The sequence below is a fragment of the Lagopus muta genome, chromosome 5 (assembly GCF_023343835.1).
Source record: "Lagopus muta isolate bLagMut1 chromosome 5, bLagMut1 primary, whole genome shotgun sequence".
NCBI classification, from domain to species: Eukaryota; Metazoa; Chordata; class Aves; order Galliformes; family Phasianidae; genus Lagopus; species Lagopus muta.
The window spans coordinates 24,110,491-24,137,748 of NC_064437.1; the positions used below are offsets into that span (position 1 = coordinate 24,110,491).

A 27,258-nucleotide genomic window follows, 5' to 3' on the forward strand; every position below is an offset into this window, starting at 1 on the left:
CTGGAGCCAGACCTCATTTAAGGTTTTGCTGTGGAATGAAGGTTTTTTGTTTGTTTGTTTGTTTTTTTCCTTCTGGAGATTTCTATGTATCTGAAGCCTCCTGAAGGTAAGCAGATTCTTTCCTTTATTTCTGTACTCACAGCTGTTGTGTTTGAGCAAGTCCTCATTTGCTGCATCCTAGGACTTTGCTACTCTGTTGTCATTGCTGTGCTTTCCATTGCCTTACACCCACTGACTATGCCCCCTGGTGCCACATCCACACTTGTGGGCAGTGGAAATGCTCTGGGGAAGGATGGACTGTCTGTCTTACAAATGTTTTGGGAATATGGACTTCTCTAGTCTTTATAATAAGCAAGGCTAGTTCTGAAGAGCAGCTTTTTCTCTGAGCTTGTACCTGGGGAAAGAACTTGTCAGAGCATCCTAAGAAATGAGATTTGAGGGGCTCTGAGAAGTCACCTACTCCAAAGCCCTGCTTTGAGTGATGGCACTGCAGGTAGAAGCTGACATTGTGCACTGTGACTCTATGCAAAAATCAGGGGCTGAGTGGGACCAGAGCAGCTGCAGGGATGCTCCAAGGAATTTTAGCTACCTGGATCCGTGGCTCCTGGATAGTTGGAGCAATTTGGTGTCTGAAACTCTGTCTCTTTCAGAAATCCCAGTGTATGTCTATTTGCTCCGTTGGCTTGAAGGGACGAGCACTAGTTTTATTTCTCAGTAGCACTGATGGCTAAATCTGAGCAACTTCTGCCTCCACATTATGCCAGCAATCTGTATCAGTCCTCCTTCTGCTCCTGTGTCTGGTGCAGGCAAATCTGTGCCGTTGAGGCCTTTGGATGCTCTGGGAACAGGTGCAGTATGGCTCTCAAAGAACAACAGATCAGAAAACATATGGGACAGCTCCAGCTCTTCATTAACCTAATTGCTATAGCTTCCACCAAGGTCTGCATGTTTGCCTCGCGTGTTGCTTCCGGTGCAGGCAAACACGGTCTGTGACAGAGTGCAGACACAGTAATGCTATCAGCTGCCTCTTCCTTCCTAGAAGGGGCCCAGCTGTCCAGGTCACCTCCATAAAACCTAGTCAGGGGCTCATGCCTAAGATGTGCTGCCCTAGAGATGTTGTAGGCGTCTCTGAGGAGGCCGAGGGGGCAAGAGATGGGGTTTGAAATCAGTGGCTTGGCCTGCCTGCCCACCCTCCATCTGATGCTGATTGCTGCTGCAGGGGCAACTAGTCAATCCAGCTGGTGGCTGGCTGATAAGTGGGTTGAGCCAGCACACCTCCATCCTTCATAGCAGGGTGAAACCAATATGTGTTTATAGGAAGAGACTGTAGGGAACCTTCCAAATGCTCTTTGGTTGAAGAGCATAACTGGATTGTAGGGGATTCCTCAGGACTGTAGAACAATGAGAAGGAAAATCAACAGTCTTTCCTAACCTCTTTTAGTGCTCAGATAATAGCAAGTCTTGCTTTGAAGAATCATTCCTTCACACTGGGAGCGTCTGGGGGGAAAAGAAAAACCAACAAAACAGCACTCCCAACTTAAAGATTTGTCTTTTTGTGACACTGAAATGCAAATAAAGCTGCATTTCTAAAAAAAGCTACAGTAACCTCAGGGTTGCCTGAAGTTCAGATGTGTCCTGCAATGAAAATCCTTACGTTGTGCTCCAGACTGACATTTGAAATGAGTTGTCCAGATGCAGCCCAGCCAGCTGGCCCACACTTAGCAAGGGAGCAGCTCTTCCCACCGACGTGCTTCACTCCAGCAGAGCCTGGATGCTCTCTGCAGCTCGGCAACCTGAAGCACAACAGAAGGGGCTGCCTGAGAGGTGCAGAGATGCTAGTGAGAGAGGAGGGAGAATGCAATATCTGATGTGGGCACATCTTGTCTGGCCAGCCAAGCCAAATGTTTGTCACCTTTGGAATCGCTGTGCTGCCCAAAAAGCAAAACAGACGTGTAGTAGTGTTGGCAATCTCTGTAGGAACCTCCTGTCTGCCAGATTCCCTCTCCCTGCTCTCCTGGCAGGTGCCAGCTGGGTTTTTGCTTTCTTTCATCCTAGGATCATGTTTCATCAAAGCAAACACAGCCAGGGGACCTGGAGCTCAAAGGCTTACTAAAATTAGGCCTGATCTTAAGTCCTGTTTGCAAATTGTTTTTGGGCCTGGTGGCATCTGATGTACAAAGGGGCTAAAATCAGAGTTTGCAAGTCCTAAGTGCAGCTATGTTCATGTTATTGTTTGCAAAGTCCTTTGGGGCTGCTGCTGTGGGCCTGCTGCTGTGGGCCTGTTAGAATGAAAAAGCAGCGTATGGGCAGATCAAAGAGCCCCTGTCAAATAGATTTCAACACAGAAGAGCAGCCCACGCTATCAGATGGGCTGACAAAGGAGGGACAAGCACCGAAGCACTGATGTTGATACAATCCAACCATGCTCACATGGGGCTGTGACTCAGTACAGGAGTCAGGCAGGTTCACTATGGAGTCTGGATTTCCTGCAAAAACAGCCAATGGACAAGATGTGAAGTCGCATTTGAGTTAATGGGGCTGAAACAAATCTTTGAAGTTGGGTGGAGTGTTTCAAGTTTGAGTGGATCTGGATCTTGCTGAAGCTTCCCTTCCTACTGCAGCTACGTTTAAAAAACAAACAATAGTTAAGAAGGAACAACTATGAAGAACAGCTCAAAGCACGCAACTGGAATTGGTGTTTGGAATTACGGTATGAAATGTCTTAAAAAAGGTGATGAATAAGCAAAGAGAAGGAAGGAGGGAATGTGAAAAGTATGTTTTGTGCCTGTTTTATTTATTTACTTATTTTTGCTCTCCACATTATCCTGTGTATTTTTGAACGAAGAGGAAGCATTGATGTCAGGTCTCTGGTTTGGCTGTGACTGCCGAGCATGCTGCCTTGGAAATCAGTGCCCATTAGCAATGCTGTCCTCATGTCTTGATATGCCAGCTCTGCCTATCCCTAGTGTAGAATACCATCCCTTAGGTGCTGATCTGAAATAGCAAACCATCCCAGCTGTAGTCTACAGTATGGGTGATAATTTTGTTCCAGGTCAAGTCTTCATGAAACACTTGGATAGTTGGAATGTTCCACCAGTCCCATGCAGAACAGCCTTCTAAATTGCATGAGAGAAGAGGGAGATGTTGTGCCTATTTCGTAGCAACCAGTGTTTTACCTACCATACAATGTCCCCATGTACTGTAGCTTGTACAAAGGAAGGAATGTATGGGGTGTGTTGTGCCCCGGGACAGGGATGGAGCTCAGGTCTGGTATCCTGCTGGGAGCAGGAAGGGTGCAAAGTGAAAATAAACAAAGGGAGGTGATTTTCCTCTCTTCATTCACCAGCTCTCCCAGCACCTCCATCTGGACCCTTGGGAAATGTGCAGGTGGCAGCTCTGGTTTGGGAGAAGGGCTGGGTTTCGGAAAAGGTTGACCCCAAACCCAATAGCCTAAACTACACCTGGTGACCAATTTGAGATCAGGACTAAGGGATGCACTTTCAGGAAGCTTTGCGAGGCATACTGTTATTGCAGTATCTGTCTATAAAGATCTACAGGCTCTCAGTTGACAAACAAACAACAGCATTTTTTTCCTCCTAATAAGGTTTCCTTAGAAATGGATCCACTGCTGAATCCTGAGTCTGCCTGGCATATTCCGGGGGACATCTGGCATAAATTCTTCATTATTAGATTACATTAGTTGCAGCAATAATCATTCACATGGGATTATTACATCCAAGCTTGTCTCGTTGCCTTTATCCTTTCACACATTGTCTTTCCTGGTTCCCCTTCAAAGGGCTGTTGTGAGCCTGTGTCAGAGCAAGAAATTAACTCGTTAGTAATTTATGCATCATTTCCTCCAGCCACGTGTATTTAGGGCAAGATCAATAAAATATAATAAGGAAGCGGGTGGGTGTTGTCACTGTGGGGCTGAAATAATTCCTTTGGTATCACTGTAAATCCTTCCCTCCCGTATGAAAACCTGCAGTCCTGTCCATCATTAGCTTATTTTGCTGGGCTGTAGCAACAGGACATCGATTCAGCTCCTTTGTGCACTGGCAGAGTTCATGTCCTGCCGCTTCTGCTCAGAGCTCTCGGAGCAAAGGTTTTGGTTTTTGGAGGAGCAGTGTTTCATAGCCTTTCTGCTGGCTCCAGCCGTGTAATTAAAGCTGTGCCACCTAACACTGCAGCCTGATTTCTGGAGTGGCTCCACGCCCTGGCATCTGCTGTGATATGTTTGGTCTGAGAAAGGGAGAGAGAATGCAGGAGGGATGTGAGCGCTGCAGCTTAGGGCACAGAAATCTTGGTTGTGGGATGTAAAGAAGCAAATCTGAGATGCATTGAACTAGCAAAGTTCTGTTTGATGATCTGAGGGCCGGGCAGTGATTGAGAGGCTTCAGTTCCTCAAAGCCTCTAGCAGGATAAGTCTCAAGATTGCTTTGCACTCCAGGACCTGCATGTTTTGTTGCCTTAAACATGGAGCAATCCAGGAGAAGAAGATGTTCAGAAACCCCTCGTGGGTCTGACTCATCCCCAGAGGAGCCCTGCTGGTGCAGGGTGCTGAGCTGGGTAGCACATGGAGTACAGGATGGGACAGCAGGCGGTGCAGTCTTGCCCTCCCCCAACCCCAGTGATGTTGACATAGGCTGGAGGGGAGTGCAAGGAGATGAGTTCCTGAGATTATCAGTGCAGACAGGGAGAGGAATGTTGTTTGCTTGTAGCTCCTCTCCATCAGGACTGGCAAAATCCAAACACAGAGGGGAGATGCTGGTGGACAACCACGCATGGTCTGAGTGTAATGGAGATAAGCAGGCATAGGGATGAAGCCGGGGGATCTGACTGCAGCACAAGACAAATGGATTGCAGCACAGGCTGGCTGCCTTCTGAAAGCCTACTGCAGACACAGGTCTGTCCAGGTCACTCACATGCAGACAAAGATGTTTCTCCTCATCACCTGCCCCCCAGGCACTGAGACAGCTTCACTGAGGACAAAGCCGGCTCTGCTTGGTCTCCACTGGACTCCAGCAGGGATGTGGCTAATGCTGTGTCCTTCCTAATGGCAAATGTTGTAGAGCAGGTATGTTCACAGGCAAGAGAAAAAAGGCCAACTGGCAGAGAGAAAGCAAAGAGAAGAGGAGGAAAGCTGAGCTGAGGGTGCTTGTGATGGGATGACTGTTATTTTGTGTGGTTTGGTTCCATCGGGAGCCCGGGTTAGAATCACAAAGGTTGTAAAAGACCTCTAGATCATCTAGCCTGTGTGGCCAGCCCTCCCCCCAGCATTGCAACACCTCAAAGGGACAGGAGCCCAAAGAGCAAACACAGGAAACCCCAGCCCTGGTCAAGGTCTGGGAGGTAAATTTGTAACTTGGGACAGATTATGAGGATGCTGCTGTGTAATGCACAGGCACTCTTTTCTCTCTGATCCTCTCCTTCTCCAGCAGCCTGGTGTGGATGGGAGAGCTGATCCCAAAACTCCTTTCATGGTTGAGTCTTCTGAAGAGACAGGACGTGGGCTGGAAATGCAGCCAGGCATGCAGGCTCCTTATTCCCTGGAGATGGGCTCCTTCCCTCACTTCTGTAAGTCCTTGCTTTGTACTCAGATGAGTCTGCTGTGCACTGGGTACATATAGAGAGGGGTGGTAGGACACCAAGAGCTGTAGTGCTTGCCCAGCCCTGTGGCCATGCACCAGCCCAGGGATTGGAAAAGGGGCTGTGCTTAGGGGTGAGGGATGCAACGGCTCATACTAAAGGAGTTCTGGGAATTGGTTCATGAGTGGGTTACACATAGCTGTGATATTTCTATTTATTCTTTTAATGGAATGGCGTATCTTACTGATAAATATTGATTTTTGTCAAAAGGATTCACTGTGTGTGTGCGTAAATGCATATACTTGCACGTACATGTGTAGGGTGGGAGAAAATTCCACTGAAAGCTGTTGAAGTGGTCCAATTCATTTCAGATCTACTTGAAATTTGTGATCCTTGAGGTTCCTTGCACCCTGGGCCATTCTGTGTTTTGAACTGTACACGTATTTCTAAGTCACATGTGATTTAAAATGGCATCTTCTCTCGTTGCTGCCTTGGTAAATGTATGTCGCATACTGGGCACGTTGGTGATGGGTTGATGGTTGGACTTGATGATCTTAACAGCCTTTTTCCAGTCTTAATCATCCTATATCGATATCAAATTTGATTAGCATCTGATGATCCATTATTGGGCTGATTCCTGTCTATCAGGTAAACCAGTGCTGGAATTGATTTTCCTGGCAGTTAATTATGGCTGCAGCAGTCAGTGGATGCATCATTTCAGCCCAAGATTATGGGAGTAATTCCATTTCTTGACAGGGTTGCATGGACATGAAGGACAGAGAGATATCTGAGGCTCAGAGTCCTGAAGAGCTGATGTGATCTGCAAGATCCAGAAGGGCTTCCATCCCACTGGTCTGCTCTCATCTCCTGGGACAAAGGATTGCTGCCTGGTGCCAGTTCCAGGCTTTGTCCCCAGCCTCTGTTGTCAGGAGGTGACCCACGAAGGGCTCACTGCTGGCTGTAGCTGCCCAGAGTTGAAGCCTAGCGTGCGCTGCCAAAGCCACCTGGCAGCTACTCCTGGGTTAGCCCCTTCCTCTCTGCATCTGTCAATAACACAAGCAGCTTTCCCTTGCTGACTTTTCCCAGCTGACCTTTTTAAGCACGGCTGTGGGTTCTGCCCCATCTTCCCTTTGACAGCTCTGAAGACTCACTCTGAACTTTGCAGCACAGACCAGCTTCTGGCAGGAATCAGCAGCGTTCCATGGCTGCAGGCTTGCCTGTTTTCCCTTCCTCGGAGTTGAGCTCAGCACGCTTGTGACCACTTGTGAGGGACACTGCCTTTTCAATCAATGGATGGGGTGGTCCTCCAGCAGGTGAAGCATGGAGCTGGCTTTTGCACAAGGAAGAAATTTCTGCACTGAAGTCAGGGAGCCAGGAGATCAAGTTCTTTAACTCACTGATGGGGACAGGTTTCTCCTCTGCTGCACTTTGTGCGATGAGAAGGACCCCTGCGATACTAGTGGTATGGAAAGGGTTGTGTGTGCCTTGCTGAGGGTTTATTGCAGGTATTTTGAGTCTCCTCTTGATCCATCCCAGCTGATAACTCAAAGTTCCCTCCCAAGGCCTTTTCTCACTCAGAGAAAAGGCCAGAAGATGTTTCGGACTCCTGCTTCCCTTGCTGTGGTCCTGCTTGGTTCCTGCCTTTGTTCCTATTGCATCTTCTAGCTGGGGCTGTTCAAAGTCTGAGATGCAAGTTGTCACTGCGTGCATGGTATGATGCCTGGCTCTGCTTTTCCCCTAAGTTTCTTGCTTATGCTAAGCAATACCTGACTTTCACACAGCTTCTGACACCCTAGGAAGGGGTGGTAAGGCAGCCCCTGTGAGAAGGGGAGATATGGCAGTGGAAATCTTGGGGTTTTATGAAGGCTTTACCTCTACTGCGTGGTATAGGTCATCTCACTATGGCTGTACGTATCTTGTCATGGGAGCCAGCGAGGTTACAGGAGGATAGAGCAGTGCTGGGGGTAGTGAAGGGGTTAAAGCACAGCCGTTCTGCCCAGTCAGTCAGCCTTGCCTTGTAATAACCAATTAACAGAGTGTAATTGTGCAAATCCATATGTGGCAGTAATTACCAGGGAGATTAATGGATTCCTTCCTTTCTGAGCGGACCCCAAACCCCACTGCTGCTTGCCAGCATCCTACTGCCACCCAAAAGGACTCAGTGAGGGGGGGGCCACAGGAGCTGCCCCATGCTGGGTGCTCTGTGAGGAGCCCACCAGACAGGGAGGCCCTTGGGAGCTGCTCTATGCCTCTTGAAATACCCCTTTTCATCTGCCTGTGCTTCCTTACGTGCAGCCTGGCTGCCTGGCTCAGACCTGGCTGCCCAAGGACAGTTTGTGCACAGCTCGCTGCGTGCCTGCCCTCTTCATTGTCCATTCATTCCCTACACCTCTTTTCCCTATTTAGCCCTAATTGCTGCAGAATATCATGTTTGTTTGTCCCGTTTTTTTTTCCTTTTTGCAGCTTTGTTGCTTTAGCTGCAATGGGTAAACCAGCAAACTGCTGCAGGCATAAGCAAGGTGAAGAGGGATGGCAGCCAGGAAAACAGGGCACTTTGTGCTGTGTTTGGGGTGGATTTGCAAATGAAGTTGCTGGCATTGTGTTGGGAGAAAATCATTCTGCAAGCAGGCTGGACCACCGCATCCTTTGTGACGAGCTCCCTTTGGACCTTATGGCTGTAGATGCAAAGGGTGACTCTAGAGCAGGGGGTTTCTTCCCTCTTCGTGTGCTCTTGGGGGTGAGAAAGAGAGCACTGGTTTCTGCTGAGAGAAAAGCAGATGCACTTGGGGGAACTGTTCTGGGCTCTTCCACAGCTCTACCAACTATTGGCCACTCAAGCTGCAAAACTAACTACCCCTCTGCAGCCTTGCCTTGGCAAAATGTGTGTGCTGTTAAGTGGTGCGGGGCAGCTGGGAGAAGCTTAGCCCTGTGTCTGTACCAAGCCACAATCCCTGCTCTGACAGCTCGAGCAGGAGCTGGGCAGGGTGATCTCATGGAGACTGATGTGCCGGCCGTCTCGGCACGCACAGGGCTGCGGGTGCCTTGGGGCGGCTGTGCGTGCTCAGCCAGGGATGGGGAGCCAGGTGCCCTTTGGAGCCTGGGAGGGCAGGGAGCAGTCACATCGCATCTCCATGTCAAGCAAAAGTCCCTCCTCCTTGCTGCTGTCTTCATCAGGCCAAAATTCTGCATGAGGTGCTCGGCAGAGAGGTGAGCAAAGCTGCTCTCCAAGGAGGGATGCAAGTGATGGAGGAGGCTTTGGGAAACGCTTGCCCTGGAGGTGATGGGGATGCACAGAGAGGTGCAGCTTCCTAGAGGAGAAGGAGGGGTGTGCAGCCCTGCCAAAGGAACTGCTTTTGACTCTACTTGGGTTCCTGGAAGCCAGAATGTCCTTTGCTGCTTTTTAATCCAGAAAGAGGCATGAGTGCAGCTCTGGGCTATTGCTGACAGGAGATCTGTTTGTTGGAGAGCTGTGTTCACTGGTGTCAGCTGTTTAAGCTCTTCTATTTCACCTGGCCAAGGGTGCATCAACATTCATCCTCCTTTGCTGCTGTGTCATCCTGGGTTAGAGGTTACGTGTGTAGATAGCTGTGATTTAAGGGATCTGCTGGTGAAATAAGCCAGGGTAGGCTGTGAAGGCAGCCTGCTCTGTGTGGGCATGGCTTGGCTCTTTAAAAGCTGTCAAATTTCTTTGTGAAAACAGCTCTTGCCCAGTGCTGACTTCCAGCCTACACTTGGGAATGGCATGACGGAACGTCTGTGGTTTCAGCCAGCAGGACAGACCCCATGCTGTGTAGATAGTGAGTTCACTGGTAGGGATGTAGTCTTTAGGTCTGCTGGAAGTGGTTGTGGCAAAGAACCCAAGACTCTAACAGACTCTCTGCGAAGTTTAAGATCTCTGACAGAGATGGCTCTGTGTTGGAGAAGCTGCTCTGCCATCCTCAGAGCTTGCTTTAATACTCAAGCTGCAAATTTTATACTCAGTGCACATGGATGCAGTGCAGGTACCCAAGAGTGTGTGGCTGTGCCTGTGTGAGCTCATTCCCTTCCTCTCCTCCTGCTGCTCCTTCTGCTCAAATAGATGGGGCCAAAACATGTGCCTGTGGACAGGCACTCACTGCTTCCTTCTCTCCCTTTCTACTGGGATAGGTTATAGAGCAGCTATTTGACGGTGCCAGCAAATGTCAGCACATGCCTCTGCCAACTCTTCATGCATTTGCTCTTTGCTGCTGTGCTGTCTTGGCTCTCTGCATGGTGTGGTCTGTGCTCGCCTTGATCCAAGGCCGCTCCTTTATTTGAGGCATGGGGAGTTGTAGTCTTAATCAGCACCTATTTGAAGGGGAACGTGTGGCTTTCAGGAGGAAAATACATTTGAAAGGTGATGAAGGCTGTTGATAAGGAGAAGGATGCTCAGTGCTGCTGGCTCCTTACCTGCCCCTTGGCTGTGCAATTGCTGAGGGGAGCAGATCTCATGGGACTGTTCTGGCTGAGCTCTGTGTTGTGCTTGTCTCCCTCTGGCTGCTGCAGTGTATAGATCCCAGGGGAAGTGCTTGCAGAGAAGAGATGTGTGCATCTGTCAGAGCAAGGCAAAGCTGCTTGGTGTCCTGAATATCAAACAGCAGGCTGGTGGGCTCAGACTGATGTTGGCTGGTGTGCTGTTGGGCAAAAGTGCAGCTGTCTTTGGTTTTCTTGGTGGCCCAAATACATTGTAGGGTGAGCTGAGGGGCTTGCAGTGTTCAGGATGGCCGTACTGATAGTGCTGCGCTCATTTATAAGCTGGTGGTATTTGATTTTCTTCCCAAAGAATAGGCTGGGTCTGCTGGAGAAGAGTTAAGGAGCGCTATTCAGTGTACAGACCCTATCTGAGCAAGCCTGGTGCTGTGGCCTTGGAGAGAGTGTGGGTTAGAATGGGATGTGTTGGCCTCCACTCTGTGGCAATGCATAAGGGCATGGGATGCGAAGTCCTATGATGGACGTCAATCTTCAGATCCTGCCTGCTGTGGCTGGGTCCTTGGGGATGAGGCTGTGGCTGGTGATGGCTACTGTGCCCTCAGCCATAGAGTTATGGCTGCCAGCCCCTAATGGGATGCTGTTCCTCTTGGATGCCTCCAACCCTTCCTTCCCTGAGGAAGTAGCTGCTCAGAGCAGAAATAACCCTTGTTACCTTGAACTCAAAGATCCACGTTTGCCTGGCTGGTATAAATAGACCATGTGAGGCAGCCAGATGTGATGGAGATTGACAGGTTGTCTCTGGAGTTTTGCACTTGCTGAGGCAGGAGGAAATGTAAAAGCACGGCTGTGGGGATGTGTGGAGTGAGAACAGCAAATGAAGCCCCTGGCTGCACTGAGGCTGTGATGTGCACCAATAGGGGATGCAGGTGGGAGCCCTTCATGGCCTCATGCAGGCAGCAGTGCCCCAAAACCTCCCCAGCTTCACATCGTGTGTAGAGGAGTGCTGAAGCAGGGCTTGCATGTAGACGATGATTTCTAAGTACTGTAGCAATGTGATAACAAAGTTTTCTTGCAGGGCAGTAACAGGAAGGTATGAAGTTCCCGTTCACTCACCAGTTCCCCCACGATCCCCAACCCCAGAGCAATGGATGCTTTTGACAGCAAAGATCCAAATGGCGATTTCTTTGCATCCACCTTCCCAGGAATATTTTGCTGCATGCTTTTCCATGACGCTCCACCACTGACCTTTCTGCTCCAGCAAGGGGGGCAGTGGGGAAGCACATAGGCAGTGATTCTTCCCCATACAAAGGCCGGGATTGTTGGCAGCTTGACGCCCTAGAAAGTGTCTAATTGACTCGACTCTCTCTTGCTGGGCTCCGAATGGATTTTCTGCCTCAGGATATCTCGGCGTTATAGTGGACCTGTTGTTTTTGCTCCTTGTGTGATATTAAAAAGTGCATTGTTGGAGCAGAAAGCCTGAGTCAGAGCGGATGTGTGTGGAGAGCTGCATGTTGCCTTGCAAAAGAGTGCCAGGGCAGAGGAGCAGAGCATGGTGGGATCCCCTCCAGCCGCTTTTAGGAGCCAAAAAGTTGCTTGGAGCTTCTTAGAGAATGTCTTTTGGCTTGATGCTTAGATGACAATATTCAGAGATGGGTGGATGGAAATCTGTGTGTTCACTGCACTTTTAAAAATTGATTTCTGTACCTTTGCTCACTGCAGTGCAGGCTTGGCTCTGGGCGCCCTTTGGGCTGGGCAAAACCTTCTTCAGGTGCCTCTGTCACCCTGCCTTCTGGCACCAAATTCTGGGATCATCTCACCTGCATCTGTGTCCAACAGCATCCGTGTGGGGAGGTAATTCCTGGGAGGAGTGGGCAGCTGGGACCTGCACCAGCTAAGCTGCTGGAGGAGCTTAGGCAGCCCTAAGAGGATTCAGTGACACCGCTGATTAGCATCGAGGGCCTCGTTATGGTGGTGGTAATTGAATGACTCCCAAGGTTCAAACAGACTGGGAATTATCTGCCTCGGAGGCTGTATGGGACGGGGTTTTCTGCAAGGTAGGCTGTGCCCTGCGTGATGCTGAGGATGATGCCTGCTGCTCTCCGGATCCTGAGCTGCAGCAGGTGCTGGCCTGTGGGCAGGGGATGCATGGCAGGAGGCAGCTGGGGAGGAGGGGAGGGCAGGCTGTGTGGCTGCAGGTGAGGTGGTGCTGTGGCCCAACTGTGCTGCTGCTGGTAATTGCATTAGCCTGGTGGGGCTCCAGGGCTAATTTCATTAGCTTGGTGTCTGTGGTTATTGCTTTGCTAAAGGGTAGCGGTGAGAAAGGGCAGGGCTGGGTGGGGAAGGGCTGATGCAGGAGCTCCCTGCCTCTCTAAGGATCATAGTGGCTGAATTGACTTATCCATGTCTCTGTGATGGGTTGATGGTTGGACTAGTTGATCTTAGAACATCTTTTTCAACCTTTATGATTCTGTGACTCCGTGCCAGTACCAACAAGTATGGCAGATAGATGACACTGGGACGCTCCATTAATAAACCTAGAGAAACTCTGCTTCAAGTCCCTGTTCTGGGCTGGGGGAGGCATCTGTGTGTCCTCCCCAAGAATTGTGTGGGGAGGGCTCATGGACACCCAACCTTGTACCCCTGCTGCACCTTGGCTGCTGTCTGAGGGGAGCCTCCACCTCTGCCACCCACACCTGTGAGCATTGGCTTTGAATGCCTACAGTTCCAAAGCACTGTGATGGGAGAGAGCTGCATGTGCAGTTGTAGAGTTAGGAGGGCTGCAGCCTTTTTATTTACATCTGCTGTTTCTGTAAGTATGACCATGGTTTGCCTCTGCCTTTAAACAGAAACAGGATAGGGGAAGGATGGGATTCTTGGTCATGTTTGGGGGTTTCCTGGCTCAATCCAGTGTTTGGAGAATGGTAATCATATTTAGTCTCTTCTTTCCTGGTTCTGAGATGAAGTGGGATAAGATTATTGCACTTTGGACCTCCACTGTTTAGGTTTGGCTCCATAGACTCAAAGGCTGGGTGAAGCTGTGCTAAATCTTCTGGATGCTGTCCCAACACGTGCTGCGGTACAGTGACTGTAGAAAAATTATGGGCACCTGAGCAAGGCAGGGCCCAGTTCCATGTTAGCATCTCAGCTGGCAGGAACCAGTGCTCTGCTCTGATCGATGGCTGTTGGGAGCACTGTGTGCCATCTGGGTGCAGTGTGGCAGTGGTTTTCCTTCGTGGCAATCATAATGTATTCTTTTACATAACAGGAGGGGAAAACCAGAAAACCTTCAGGAGCACAAATGGTGACTTCTGCTGTGTCTTGCAGAAGCTGAGGTCCCACAGCATTTGTCAGGAGAGGATGAGCTGGTTCCTGGAGCCTGTCATAGACTGAGCTGTATACAGAGGCTGGAGGCTCTCCCTACCCCAAACCCACATGTTCCCCAAAATGAATTGCCTGATGCTTGCTTATTTTGATGAGGGTTTTCTTTTGGAGGTGCTCGGTGTGCATGTGCTCTGCAGCACTAAGCACTCACTAACCCAGATCTGCTAAAAATCAATAAGGTAATCCACTTACAGCCTGGGACTGTGGCCTTTTTAGGGAGCTCAGGGCTGTTTTGTTTTCTCTCTCATTTCTTGTAAACTGGAAGAAAGGAAAAAGGGACGGGGTGCTGGCTGAGCTGTGCTGCACTCGGGCTCTTTGCTCTGGGCAGATCAATAAAAATAATTCCCTACTAAAATGTCATTAGCATGGAATTAAAGCTGCTGAGATCCCGTGCTGTGGGTAAGAACTAACGCTGCTGCTAAACTCAGCACGCTGGGTGCTTAAAGCGCAAAGCAGCTTTGTTGCTCACACCTCCTGGTCCCAGGGCAGCCAGATCCATCCTGTGCAGTAAGGGCATAGCCTTTGGGTTTCCCTGGGCAAAGAAAAAAGAATGCATTTATGAAGCAGGCTGTTTGTTGGTGGTTTTTTTTGATTGAGAAATGTTTATCAGACTTGTTGCAGAGTGGTGAGAGGGGGGGAAGCTTTTCCTGCTGAGAAATCCAATTTTCCATCTGGAGATGGGAAGAAGCCACCTTGCATCCCACTGCTCTGCTGCTTTCTGGGTCTCATCTGCAGGGCCAGGAGCATCCCTGTAGCACTGTGTGTGACGTAGCACTGCCTGTGTTAGTGCCCTATGCAATGATGTGGTAAGGAGGCTGATGTTTGCACGTGATGCTTTATGCAGTGCATGTGAGCTTTTCTTAGTTATTTTGCCCCTTCCAGCTCCATCCTATGTTTCCTGGGGTGGCTGCAGTCCAGCACCCTGCAGCTGGATGCTGAGAGTGAAGATGGAGTGAAGCTTCTCACGGGGCAGGAGCACGATGCTCCGTGCCCTGCACAGCCCTGTTCCCGAAGCACTCAGACAGCATCCTTTTTGCATGGCAGGAAAACACCTCCACATGGCTGGGGCCGGCATAACTAATGGTCTGCATCGAGCCTTCACTGGTGGGAAAGCAGAACAGCCCCCTCCTTCTTCACGATGCTCCTCCCCTAAACAAGTTAACCTCCCCTCCACCTCTTAATTTCTGTTCTGTACCAGAGCCAGCATGCATCCAATTGCGTCTTAGCCGAGCGGTTATGCTACCGGGACGCTCTGCCGTGAATTCTCAGGGAGCTCGGGTAGCTGAAGGCAGGAGCCGGCCCTGAGCTGCTGGGAACGGGAGCGAGTCTCATCCCGGCCGACAGCTGTTCAAAGCAAGGATGGGACCGAGGGAGGAGGCAGCTGCCCCGCAGCCCTCCGAGAGCCCCCGCAGAGCCGTGCCCCGAACCGGGCGGGCAACACCGCGCTCCGGGCAGCTTTGAAGTGAGAGGAGACGGTCGTGTTTTGAAAGGCGAGAGATGAACTGAAGATTAAACATGTATGGGAATTATCCTCACTTCATTAAGTTTCCTGCGGGTTTTGGCAGTGAGTATTTTCCTTGTGTTTGCAATCGGTGCCTGCGGGGTGAGATAGAGAAACTGATCCCGCGGTGGGAGCGCGGGGAAGGAAAAAGGGACTTTAGAAATGTGTTTAGCCTCTCCTGTGTGTGGCTGTAACCTCCAGAGCCTGCGTGCTGCTGGTTCAGGTTGTCCTGTGATTCTGGAGTGGATGTGTTTGTGTGATGAGCTGAACCTATTGAAAGGACAGGATCTAACTGAGGAAGCATCTTTCCAACTGCATTTTTATTTTTATTATTGGGTTACTGGAGGAAAAGAAACATCCAATGCTTTTTCAGACATAAAACAGCCCCCATCCTGGCCCAAGGAAACCTACAGAGGGTTCTTTCTGTGCCCAGTGTCTGCTTGCTGCCCTACCTACATGGAGCTGTGTCAAGTCAACTGAATGGGGCTGGGAACACAACAGGGCTCTGCATGCTGGTGGGGTTGGAAGCAGCATTGGTCCCCTCCACACCAGCAAGACCCTAGTACAGAAACCAGATCTGCTCTTAGGAAAAAGTCTGTGCTGTTCCAGAGCACACTTATTGTCTTTATCTGAAGTGATTTCCCTTATCCTAACTTGAGGGGAATGAGGGGGGGATTAATATGAAGGGCTGTTGGATGATGTCTCTCTGCTGGAGATGAGGTTTGGGCAGGGGTTGGTTTGCATGTGGGTTGTTCCCACTATGTATAATTTTCTGTCTTGCTGTGGATGCTCATCTCCAGTCATCCTCCATGTGCAGAGAAGTCACAGGTATAGAATCAGTTAGGTTGGAAAAGACCTCTAAGGTTATCAAGCCCAACCACTGGCATAGCACTATAGCCAAGTCTACCTGTAAGCCATATCCCTAAGCACCACATCTACACAACTTTTAAGTAACTTGTAGGGATGATGACTCCTAAAAGTGCATTTTTAGCCCGTTGCTACAGGAAACAGACTTCTTGTTGGAGAAATCTATTGCTCACTGGCGTTCTTAAAGAACAAGAAAAGCAAAGCCAAACTCCTATTGCTGCAATAGGAGTGAAACAATGGAAATGTTGTGTTTAATTCCTTGAGTATTACGAATATATGAGGAGACATTCAAACTGCTCTTTGTAGGAACCAGGCACAGATCCCTGTAGGGATAGGGGTCACAGTGCTCTGCAGAGCATTTGGGAGGCTGCTGGGTGAGGGATATGAGAGTAAGAGGCATTTCTGCTCCACCAATGGAGACTAAGGCACCAAGCCAGCATCACAGCTGCAGTTCAATATACCAGGATGTTACCTTTCATTTAAAAGTGCATTTAACTGATATTTTAACTTGGTTTAGAAAAACCAAGTTTGTGTCAGAGAATGGATGGACACACTGCTAATAAGCATATTATTTGCAGTGAGGAAAAGAAAGCTCTGACTGTGTAGTACTGCAGAGGAGAGCAGAGTAGCGGTGTTACTTTGGGTTAGTCACACTTGCACATCCAAAGTGGGAGAAGTGATTTAAGCAGATGGGTTTGCCTTCTCAGCCTGGGTTTTAGGAACACAGAAAGTGTTTCAAAATGTGGTCTTTTTCCCCAGAAGGATGCATTTCATCTTGTGCCCTGCTCCCAGGGCATGGAAAGATGCTGTGCTGGTTTGTCCCCTCTCGGAGCACTCTGGCACAGTTGGTTAGGGACAAGAACTAACTTGGCTCCTCCACAAAGTCTCTTTTATGAGTACTCATGTAACTTGGCCTGCAGCCACACCACCTCTGGCTGCAGTCTTGTCAGCTCTCCCAGGCAAAGCAGGGTTAGACCGGGTTGCTTGGTGGCTTGGGAGAACTGTAGAGGAAAATCCGTGCTGTGGGCTGCATGTTTGGTTGGCACCCCTGATGGGCCCAGGTTTTGGGACCTCTGGGCTGCTTTTCCTTTAGGTGCCACAGCTTGCCATGTCCGAACCTGCAAGTCCTTATGTGAGCGTGGCAAAGGGGTCTCTGACCCAACAGGAAAATGTGTGAGAAAATCCAGCGACTGGGCAAACTCCTGCAGCCCAGTGCAGAGGTTTTAGTTGTGAATGTGGGAAAAACCCATCCTCAGTTGCCTTCACAGAGCCATAGATCCTGAAGTCCTTGAGGTGCTTTCTGATGGGGACTTCTCCAGGAGCTCAAGGACCACTGTAGGAATTCACATGCATACTTTTTTTCTTGGTGGAATCTGTGCTGGAGATCCCTCTGGTCAGGTGGGAAATTTGATCAGACCATCACATAAAGCACTCCAAGCCTCAAATTCAATGACTTCTCTTTCTTTGGGAATGGAAGACTTTTTTTATATCACTCTCATGCACTACGGTGGTCACCTGGGGGATGTGATACTTTGTTAGGTTGAATGAGGCTTGAATCTTTATTTTAAATACCTGACAAGCAGTTGCTAAGGGACTCTTTGGCTGGGAAGATCCCCATAACATAGAAATACCCTGCAATGAGTGGTTCCCATCAAAGTCATGGCAAAACATGTGTTGACATCTATGGGTTGTTTTCCCTCCTTCCCCTGGCTTGGTTTCTCGAGGAGGAGAAGAGCATGCGATTACACCGCAGGTGTGTGTTGTCTAAATGTCTCTGGGCATCTTGAACTGTGAACACACCGTTCAATTTCAATCAAATCAGACCGAGATCTTAAAGTGGCACCTGATGCCAAATCTGCCAAGCTGCAGAATTATAAAGGTTGGAAAAGACTGAGATGATCTTGTCCAACCATCAATCCAACAAGCCAGGTGAAAGCCTCATGTGCATCCACCAAAGTGCTCCTTGGAGACTAGGTTTTAGGTGGCCTTGGCTTGCAAAGCAGCAGAGGAGTCGTATAGCTTACAACCAGAGCTGTTGGTGGCAGCTCTTTTCACCACCCGATGAGCAGAGGGAATATCTTGCATGTTCCTCTCTGGTCTTCTGCAGATCCCCACTGCAGATCTCTCTACTTGCCTCCAAAACTTTTTGTTCCTCTGTGATGTTAGCTGTCAGGGGAAGGCTGCATTATTTATTGACTTGCAGAGCAGAAGGCAAAGATGGGAACACAAAGGTTACTGAACCTTAAAAGCAAGACAAAACCAATAACCTTTATGCAGGATATCAGCGTGGGGAAACATGCTTGGACAGTTATAAATATCACCAGAAAGGGAGTATTTTTTTGTATTAACTTCCATATTTAAATAGCAGCAAAGATTTGATTCCAGCTAACTGGGAGTCCTTGCTACATAACTGCATTTCATTTCAGTGTTTCTCACAGGTATGTCACTGAGAATGTTGCCCCCAAGGACGATCCTCCCTCCAGTCTGTCTCCCATACACCCCATGTTCCAGTGCTGAAGCCCTTCCCTATTTGGTGTTCTTGGGTCTGTGGAGGAGAGGGAGGCAGCACAGCTCACACCTGTGATCCTTCATGCCAACCTCTGTGCTTATCTGGGGCCTCAGAAGCATAGGCATATTCTTTGCTATTCACACAGTTTGTTCTACCTCTTGATTCTCTGATGCCTAAAGAACAAGTGGAAAGACTGAAAGAATGATCATCCCTGGACTTGCTATTTATCTGCAGGTCTCAGGAGGTAGGCTTGCCCTAGGCACTAGGTGCCTAGGTAATAGATTGATGGTTGGATTAGATGATCTTTCTGGCCTTTTCTGACCTTTGTCATTTTATGGCTTAGTGGGCATGGCAGTGGTAGGGTTGGCAGTTGGACTAGATGATCTTACAGGTCTGTCCCAACCTTAATGATTCTATGGTTTCATGGGCATGGTGGGGATGGGTTGGTGATTTGACTTTATAACCTTGGAGGTCTTTTCCAGCCTTCGTGATTTTATGATTCTAGATCATAAACACAATGATCTTTCTCTAATTAACATGGGCACCTTTCTTCTCCTGGCTTTGCTGGACATTAGAGCTGAAGAGGCTTTAATCAGTGCAAACTCACAACTGCTGCAGTGGCTATGAGGTAGTGTGTAAGGCTTGGATGTTTCTAGTCTGCGTTCTCTTTCCACTTTTTGCTCAAACACAGTTGGTGAGATTGGTGTCTCCTGCTGTTTCTTGGGTGAAAATCAAGATATCTTCATGCGTAGCAGACTGGGCACTTCTCTTCCTGCTGCTCTTGCCAAGGCTCTTGTGGTCACTTGTATGCTCTTATCCTTCCTTCCAGACATGATCCAGCTTTCTCCTGGGAAGTGCTCACAGCCCAGATGTTCTAAGCTGGCTTCACTGAGCCAGTGTTAGTCGTGGAGTAGCGTTCTCCCAGGCCCAGGCTGCTCAGCACTGATGTATGGGCTCTGCATCTGTACCTCTGATGGAGATAGCATTTCTATATTCCCATTTCTATGAGGCTGTTCATGCAAAGCTCCCACCCTTGGCCAGGATTTTGCAGTGGTGGAAGAAGTGAGGAATCAAAGCTATGCAGTGTCCTTGCTTATCTCCTCTCCTTCTGATGCGGGGCTGCCCTGTGCTCCTCAGGGCCCCTCCGGAGCCAGCCGAGTCCCCAGCGCTGCATGTCATCTTGCATTACCTGATGGGCAGGCTGCAGACCCACCATGGACTGTGTAAATGTCACCTGGGTTGGATTCTGACACAGAAGCAGCTGTGGCTGGCATACTGGGCTGGCTCCTGGCTCTGTGGCCCCCCCCCTGTGTCATCCTTCAGATGCGTCCCTGTGGAGCATCTCCTCCCCAGAACCACTGCAGCACGGATGCTTCTGTTCATCCCCATGTGATGGGAGAGAACATCTCGAGGGAAGTCCTTGCAAGACTTTTGAGTTAGTTTCAGCTGGGAGATGCGTGACACAAATAGTATTTTCTCCAGGATCACTTCATTTAATCTTTCCAAACCATATTTGGCACAAATTAACAAGACCTGTGATCTCTATTTATGCTGTCCAAGTCAGCCTGGGTCCTGGGGAAGGACTGGAAGTAAAAAAAAAAATCCCACACCACTGCTTTGGTTTTTTTGAGTAGGATTTGTATTGTAATTTATTGTGGTTAGATATAGGTATTTGTATCTGGAAACTGATGGTTTTGGCCAATGTAGTTGTCCCAGCTTCAGAAGGACAGTTTGGCCAGTGTGGGAACAAATGCATTGCCTTTGGGGGGTGTCCTTGGCCATAGCATTCTTGCCATGAAAACAAGTATGCCATGGGGCTGGCTCTGGAAAGCAGTCTTCTTTGCCAGAAAGCCATCACAGAATCACAGAATCACAGAATTGTAGGGGTTGAAAGGGACCTCCAGAGATCATCGAGTCCAACCCCCCTGCCAAAGCAGGTTCCCTACAGCAGGTCGCACAGGTAGGCATCCAGGCAGGTCTTGAACATCTTTGCATCTTCCTAAAGCTTGGATCCTTTCTAATAAAGAACAGTGTTTCCCTTAGGTCTGGTGTAAAAACGAACAGATAAAATACCTTTCCTGTGAGTCCTTTCTTAGTGACTTAAATTTTCTATGTGATACTTTGAAAACGCCCTTTTCTGTGTTATGGAAAAGGATGAAGAATTGTCCCTCTTCTCCTTAGCTACTCTGGTGTGGAAGACCTCTGCCCCATTTCTCTTTTATTGGCTGATTTCCTAAGCTGAAGAGTTCTGAAAAGTATCTTGCTGTTTAAAGCGATGTGAAAGGCAATTTGTTTATAAGCTTGTGTATTGATGCTGGGGAGGGGCCCTCCAGCAGTAGGATGGAGCCCTTTGCCTGGGCACTGCCTCCAGGCCTTCTGCTGCTGTGGTTTTGCTGGCTTCCTCTTGCCTCACGTTGCTTTCCACTGGGAGAATTGATCCAAAAAGCCAAAGCAAGAATTGACAAAGACCTTTTCTCCCCCACCCTCTGCAGAATTAAGTCTGAAGTGGGTTGATAACAGCAGATCGAGTCCTCCTTGACTCTGACAAATGTCTTTAATGTTATTCAGCAAGCTGACCTTTTCCCGTCTTTATTGTGCATCTTCCCTTTGAATCAGATTTGATTGTTACTTCAGGTAAAATAACAAACACTGTCACGTAAATAACTTTGCAATAATGTTAAAAGGATGGGGAGGAAAAAAAACCACAAAAAGCAACACAACACCAAACCTCTGCCTTAACTGCAAACGCAACGGGAACAACCATCCTCTTTGCCAGCTATGGAAAACCAACTGTGTGACATTGCTACACAACACCTTGCCTTTGCTGCTCCAGGGAATGGTCGCCTGTGTTGAAAATCCAATAGAGAAACAATGGCTCATTGAAATGTTAACGAAAGCCAATGCTTACTAGGGTTGCTAAATTCTAGGGAAAGGGGAAAAAAGATTGTATACATATCTTTAAAATGCAGCTAGACCCTTTGACATTGGTGGGCATTTAGTGTCAAAATAATCTCTGAAGAGGGAAGATGGATCTTGTAGAGCTGAGTTTCTTGACTCCAGCGTCTTGAATTGGAACTGGAGGAATGCGTGAAATAGCGTGGTGGAGAGGTATGTGGGTGGGAAGGGAAGAGCTGAGCCTTGGGGAGGGGAAGATGAGCCATCATGGGACGTGAAGGAACGTTGCAAAGCACAGAGAGCTGTGTGGGTTCCAGCCTGGCTGCTGGGGATTTCTTGGCTTCAGAAATGCTCTGCCTCCAGAGCTGGTTTGAACAGCAAATGTGAGACCTCGGGGAATAGAAAGTCAGCCTGAGGCAGGCAAACAGCAGTGCCTTTTTCCAAGTCAGTTAAGGCACCAACGCAACACAAGAAGATTTGATTATTAAACATTATCTTCATAATATGTTTTGTTGCTGTAGGTAACCTTATTTCCTGTACCATAAACAACATTTTGCTCTTTCCCATTATACAATAAGGCATGTTTGCTTGGCCAGCATCTAAGCTGACACAAGCAAGGCAGACCAGCAGACCGCTGTACAGGCAGGCGCGTCCACATATACCTCATCTCTCCCTGTAGATTCCCCTGTTCACGCCAGCTCCACGTCTGTGAGCCCATCATCCAGCCTGTCAGTGGGGAGCACAGTGGACGGACATCACAACTACCTCGAGGCCCCCACAAACGCCTCCCGGGCGCTGCCATCCCCCATGAACACCATTGGTTCTCCAGTGAATGCGTTGGGCTCACCCTACAGGGTCATTACATCCTCCATTGGCTCGCATCCTGTTGCTCTGTCCTCCTCTGCTCCGGGCATGAACTTTGTGACCCACAGCCCACAGGTATGTAGATGGGCATGCTGGCTTCATCCCCAGTTCCTGGTGCTCAGAGGCTGGGTGAGGACTGAAACTGAAGGGTGTGGGCTGGCTGGTGGGGAGTCCTTGGTGTATTTTGTAGATTTGATGTAAAGAACAATTGCCAGCGTGTGAATCTTCCTGATTAAATCACCTTGACACAGAACATACCTGTTTATATTTCACAGGGAGGGGGGGAAGATGATTCTCACATCTTATCTTATATAGAGGCAATCCCCTCTGCTGCGTCTGTGGCCATATGGGTAATTATTGAAATACATGTACAGTATAATAGGAAATAGTCATTCCCATTCCTCCAGAAAAAGGGTATCTGCTATGTTTCATTATATGGAAAAGATGCAGACTTTCTAGAGAGACAAATGTTAATGCTAAATGCCAGCCACGTAGTCCATGCTGTGTGCAGACTTTGCCTGAAGAAAAATGAAACGCTCCCATCCTTACTGCCTGAGCTCACTCAAGGGCTGAAGTTCTTCTCCAGGTAAAGGGGGATCCCCGGGGCTGGGGTCTGTGTCCCCCAGGGACAGGCTAGGGGCTCTTTGGGTGCCTGTGCAGGGCAAGGACCCTCACACCACCCAGCTGTTTCCCATTAACCAGGCAATTCCCATTGCCCATGATACGCCAGGCAGGTGCTTGATGGTGGCGGAGCTGGTGGCAATGCTGGCTGCATGGAAAACTTTTCCTCTGGGTCTGGGGATGCTCCAGGAAGCAGTTTTCCCCAGTCCAGGAGTTTCCCCATGTTACCAGCTCTGAGGAGAGTTTTACTCACGTAGTCTCTAATTCAAGGAGACAGCTGGGCTTTGGGGATTTGGCAGGGAGGCTGCTAATGGATTTGGGTTCAAGTAGTTGTCCCAAATATCATACATGATTGCACTTAACCTGCAGGAGCCAAAGCTCCTAGACACTGATGGCTAAAACTGTCCCAATTCTCCCCCTGCGTGTATACTGTTATTGTCTGTGAGTGCAGCAGAGAGAAAAGAAAGGTGATAACTGAGCTCTGGATAACATTTTAAACCACAAAAAGTTCCTCCTGACTCAGCATCTTGGCAAGAAGTTTGCAAAGTACCAAAGGAGGCTGCGTGCTTGAAGGGAAGGAAGGAGCTGAGTTGGTGGTGAGAAGGATGAGCTGATGGTGGTTTTGGAGAGATGTTGTTTTGCCCAGGCAGCTTGAGAAAAGACATGCTCAATGGCCCTTCATCCTCACTGCCCTGCTGACAACAGCTCTAAAGCAAACAATTATCAAAGGAAGCCCTGGGCAATGTCAGCCTTTGGTTTCTGATCGATTCAGTTTGCAGCCTTTAACTTGCAGCAGCCACGAGCAGCTCCTCGGAATCTCAGCTGGAAGCTCTGGGCTGTTGGCCTGCATCTCAGTGCAGCTCATTTTAGATGTCCTGCTTACTCCCTTCTCAAATCTGGTAACCCCGAATCTGCTCTGTTCTCCAGCTTGTGATTGAGTTTGGAGTCCCAGGGAGGGACTGGGATTGCCACGTTTTCATGCAGATTTGCACATTGTGAGCCACAGGCAGCTTATGACCAGCATCCCCCAATGAAGGAGGCAGGATCCCACCAGTGCTGTTGTTCAGGGGCTGTAACTGAGGAGCTGAGGGTTGCTGCCTACCATTTTCCAACTCTGCTTAGCCTTTCCTTTTGCTTGCAGCATCATGGTGAGATAAGGGTTGATTTTTGCTACTCAGCTTCTGCTTAAATCCCTCCAGCTGGATTCACCAGAGCATGTTGGTCTGCCCACGGGCTGTGGATGAGCTTTGGGATGAGCCCAGTCTGAGCACTGAAGAAACACTCAACTCAATTTCTCTGGGGTACATAGCTAAGCCATCTCTTTGCCTTCTCCTTCTACAGCTCGATGTGCTCAACAATGTCAGCAGCTCGGAGGACATCAAGCCCTTGCCAGGTCTTCCGGGGATTGGCAACATGAATTATCCATCCACAAGCCCAGGTTCCTTAGCCAAACACATCTGTGCCATCTGTGGGGACAGGTCCTCAGGTAGGAAGCGTCCTTCCTCAGGGAGGGCTTTGTACAATGACAGCTGCCCTGATGCCCTGAAGGCTCGCATAACAGTGAATGTTGTCATCAATCAGTGAATGCTGAGGTTGCGCTGGTATCACAGGGTTCATGGCTGGGTCTGGCTTACTTAAGGGCAGACTCTTCTCTAGGTACCATCTCATTTCATACCTTTAACAAAGGTAAAACATGAAAATCACGATGTTCTTGTTTACCTGTGCTCTGTGCTAGCTTCTTTGTAGCTGTTCTCAGGTTATTCTCCTGTCTAGAGTCCTGCAGCCTGGCTGAGCCTGACAAACCCCACCGTGTCAGTGCACCCCAATCCTGGCTCCCATCCCTCTGCTGGGATGCAGATGGATACGGTCTTTCCTTATAATGGGAAAGTGATAGCACAGCGTCACCCCATCCTCCTTGACAAACCAGCCCTGTCAAGTTGACTTCCTGCAGGCTCTTCCTTCACCTCTGAGGTCAGTCTGAGCTCATCCGCACTGACAGCCTGCCCTCACCTCCCTAGGGAAGCACTATGGGGTGTACAGCTGCGAGGGCTGCAAGGGCTTCTTTAAGAGGACCATCCGGAAGGACCTGATCTACACCTGCCGTGACAACAAGGACTGCCTCATCGACAAGCGCCAACGCAACCGCTGCCAGTACTGCCGCTATCAGAAGTGCCTCGCCATGGGGATGAAGAGGGAAGGTACACACGGGCTTGGAGACTTCTTTACGTGTATGCTCTGGGCATGCAGCTTTGGCCCATTCCCCATAGCGCAATCAATTCTGCACTGCCCCAAGCACTGAGGGAGGCTGGGGGTTGTATAAGACCAGGCTTGTTACAAAAACCCAATCTCAGGCACTTCCTGCCAGGTGCAAAGTGGTTTGGAGGGCCATGGAGTCGATGCGACTTCCCTTCACAGAGCGTGAAAATGCAAACCCCAGGCTGCTGGTGGGCAGTGTGAGGACAAACCTGTGCTGGGAGCATGTAACATCCTCCTCCTAGCAGCAGTTATCTAACTGAGGATATGAGGATCGAGCTCTCAGGCAGCCTTAGGGCTTGTTGGAGGCTTGCAGAGCTGTTCCCTTCCTCAGCATCCTCTGTCCTCTTCCCATGGGACTTTTATCCCCTCAGTTTCATGGAGATGCCTTCCCCACTCCTCCAACTGCTGACTGCTCAAGGGGAGAAGTCATTAAGTTGCTCAACAGAAAACACCAATATTTGCATAACAGGGGCTGGCTTTGTATCCAACTTCTCCCCAGTGAACCTTTATCACTTCATGGTTATAAATGCCAACAGCTCTTTATTCATGACTCGCCCAGCCCCCCACCTTTCCTTCAGGGCTTACTCTGCATTTTGGTACCCCAAAGGTGCTGTGTGGTCATACTGAGGCAGTGATGCTGGCTAGCAGGGCTGTTCTGCTCTTTTGGTACTCTTCTCCCCAGCAGTGAGTTAAACTGATGTGACACCTGCTGGTCACTTGCCTTTCCTTTCTCCCAAAGCAGGATTTTCTTATGGGTTTGTCAATACAAAATTGGCATAAGACTTGGAATGCTGTGTACACATCCTACATTGACCTGTCCTTCACACACCCAGCAGCCCTGGGGGTGAATAACTGATACTTCACCCATCAGCAGATATCTTGGGAAATGATAGAAGAGTGGGAGAGCTCCAAGCTTGCAGCAGGAGGGGCTCCCTGCATCAGTCCATGCCCTTATAGATGTGGAGGCCCCAGTTTGGCTCAAGAATTAGGCATGCAGCAAACCTTAGTGGCTGGGAGATGGAGTCCCTCCAGCAGCTTGTGACCACTGAGCTCAGGCTGCCACCTGGAGGCATTACCTCCTTCTTCCTCTCTGCTGGAGTTTGGAGGTCAAGTTTGGAGACCACCAGTCTGCAGCAACCCCAACGTTATTGGAGGGTGACGAGGACAGAGCGGTGATAGTGCTTTGGTTGGACCTACCTCAGAAGTATCTATTTATTTTCTCCTTCCAAGAGAGTTCCTCAACCAAGAGGAAAGGAGATGCTTAGCAAGCAGCTGAATGCTGCCCGGGTGTAAAGAGCTGGTTTTTTTGTCCCTTAGCTGTGCAGGAGGAGAGGCAGCGGAGCAGGGAGCGCAGTGAGAATGAAGCTGAGTCCACGAGCGGTGGCAGTGAAGACATGCCTGTGGAGAGGATCCTGGAAGCTGAGCTGGCAGTAGAACCCAAGACTGAGGCATACAGTGATGTGAACACAGAGAGCTCAGTAAGGGGCTCTGTGCGGTGTCAGTAATGTCACACAGCCTGGGATGAGAGCATTTGAGATGTGATTTGAAGGGACAAAATCCTATGTGTGCTGGGGCTGCGCATCTCTGGGCACAGATTGTCTGCCCCATATCAACCAGGACTGATGTGGGATGTAAGATCAGCAAGTCCAACCCCAACCCACTCCCACCATGTCCCTCAGTGCCACATCTCCACTTATCTAATCTGAATCTCCTCTGGTGCAACTTAAGGCCAATTTGGCTGAGGAGAAATAATAGTAACACAAATTTCCTCTCACCAAAAATGCGCAGCTGAGATAACTGGCAGTGTGATCACTTTGTTTGTGGCCCTGAGTATTGTTAATGTGATTTGATGCTGTGTGCAGAGTGGGTGGTGACTCTCAAAGATTTTACATTGATTAGTTCTCCCCTTTTCAACCCAACATCACTGTTCCCGTAGACAAACGACCCTGTCACCAACATCTGCCACGCTGCTGACAAGCAGCTCTTCACTCTTGTTGAGTGGGCCAAGCGCATCCCCCACTTCTCTGACCTGACCTTGGAGGACCAAGTCATTCTCCTGCGGGCAGGTAATGTCCCCAACCTTTGCCCTTTTCCTGCTATCCCCATCCCTTCTCTGGGTTGTGTGTTTGTGGGGAACGTGACCCCCTGAGCTGGTCCATCCCTGCTGTTGGGGCTGGCTTGTCCCAGGCCAGGATAAATGCTTGGCAGAGAGTATAGACAGGGTGCTGGGAATCTGATGTTGAATCAAAGGGCAGAAACCAGCTCCCTGCTCTGTATGGGAATGATGCTTGGCTGGCAGCTGCCCTCTTTATCCCACACACCTCCC

The 27,258-nt window shown here is 49.3% G+C and overlaps 1 protein-coding gene across 8 annotated transcripts in view; it reads left to right on the forward strand.

The window, feature by feature from the left end:
- RXRG (retinoid X receptor gamma) overlaps positions 1 to 27,258 on the forward strand; it is a 29,331-nt gene continuing 2,073 nt past the window's right edge. For 2 of the 8 annotated variants that reach the window (XM_048946402.1, XM_048946403.1), the window contains exons 1-6: positions 5,379 to 5,577; positions 21,871 to 22,130; positions 24,018 to 24,162; positions 24,695 to 24,874; positions 26,250 to 26,410; positions 26,869 to 26,998. In XM_048946402.1, the coding sequence (XP_048802359.1) occupies positions 5,397 to 5,577; positions 21,871 to 22,130; positions 24,018 to 24,162; positions 24,695 to 24,874; positions 26,250 to 26,410; positions 26,869 to 26,998 (1,057 nt within the window). In that variant the 5' untranslated portion in view covers positions 5,379 to 5,396. Of the gene's footprint in view, positions 107 to 5,378; positions 5,578 to 6,345; positions 7,052 to 14,463; positions 14,984 to 21,870; positions 22,131 to 24,017; positions 24,163 to 24,694; positions 24,875 to 26,249; positions 26,411 to 26,868; positions 26,999 to 27,258 lie in introns of those variants that run through there. The other 6 variants (XM_048946407.1, XM_048946410.1, XM_048946405.1 and 3 more) reach the window with 6 other exon arrangements.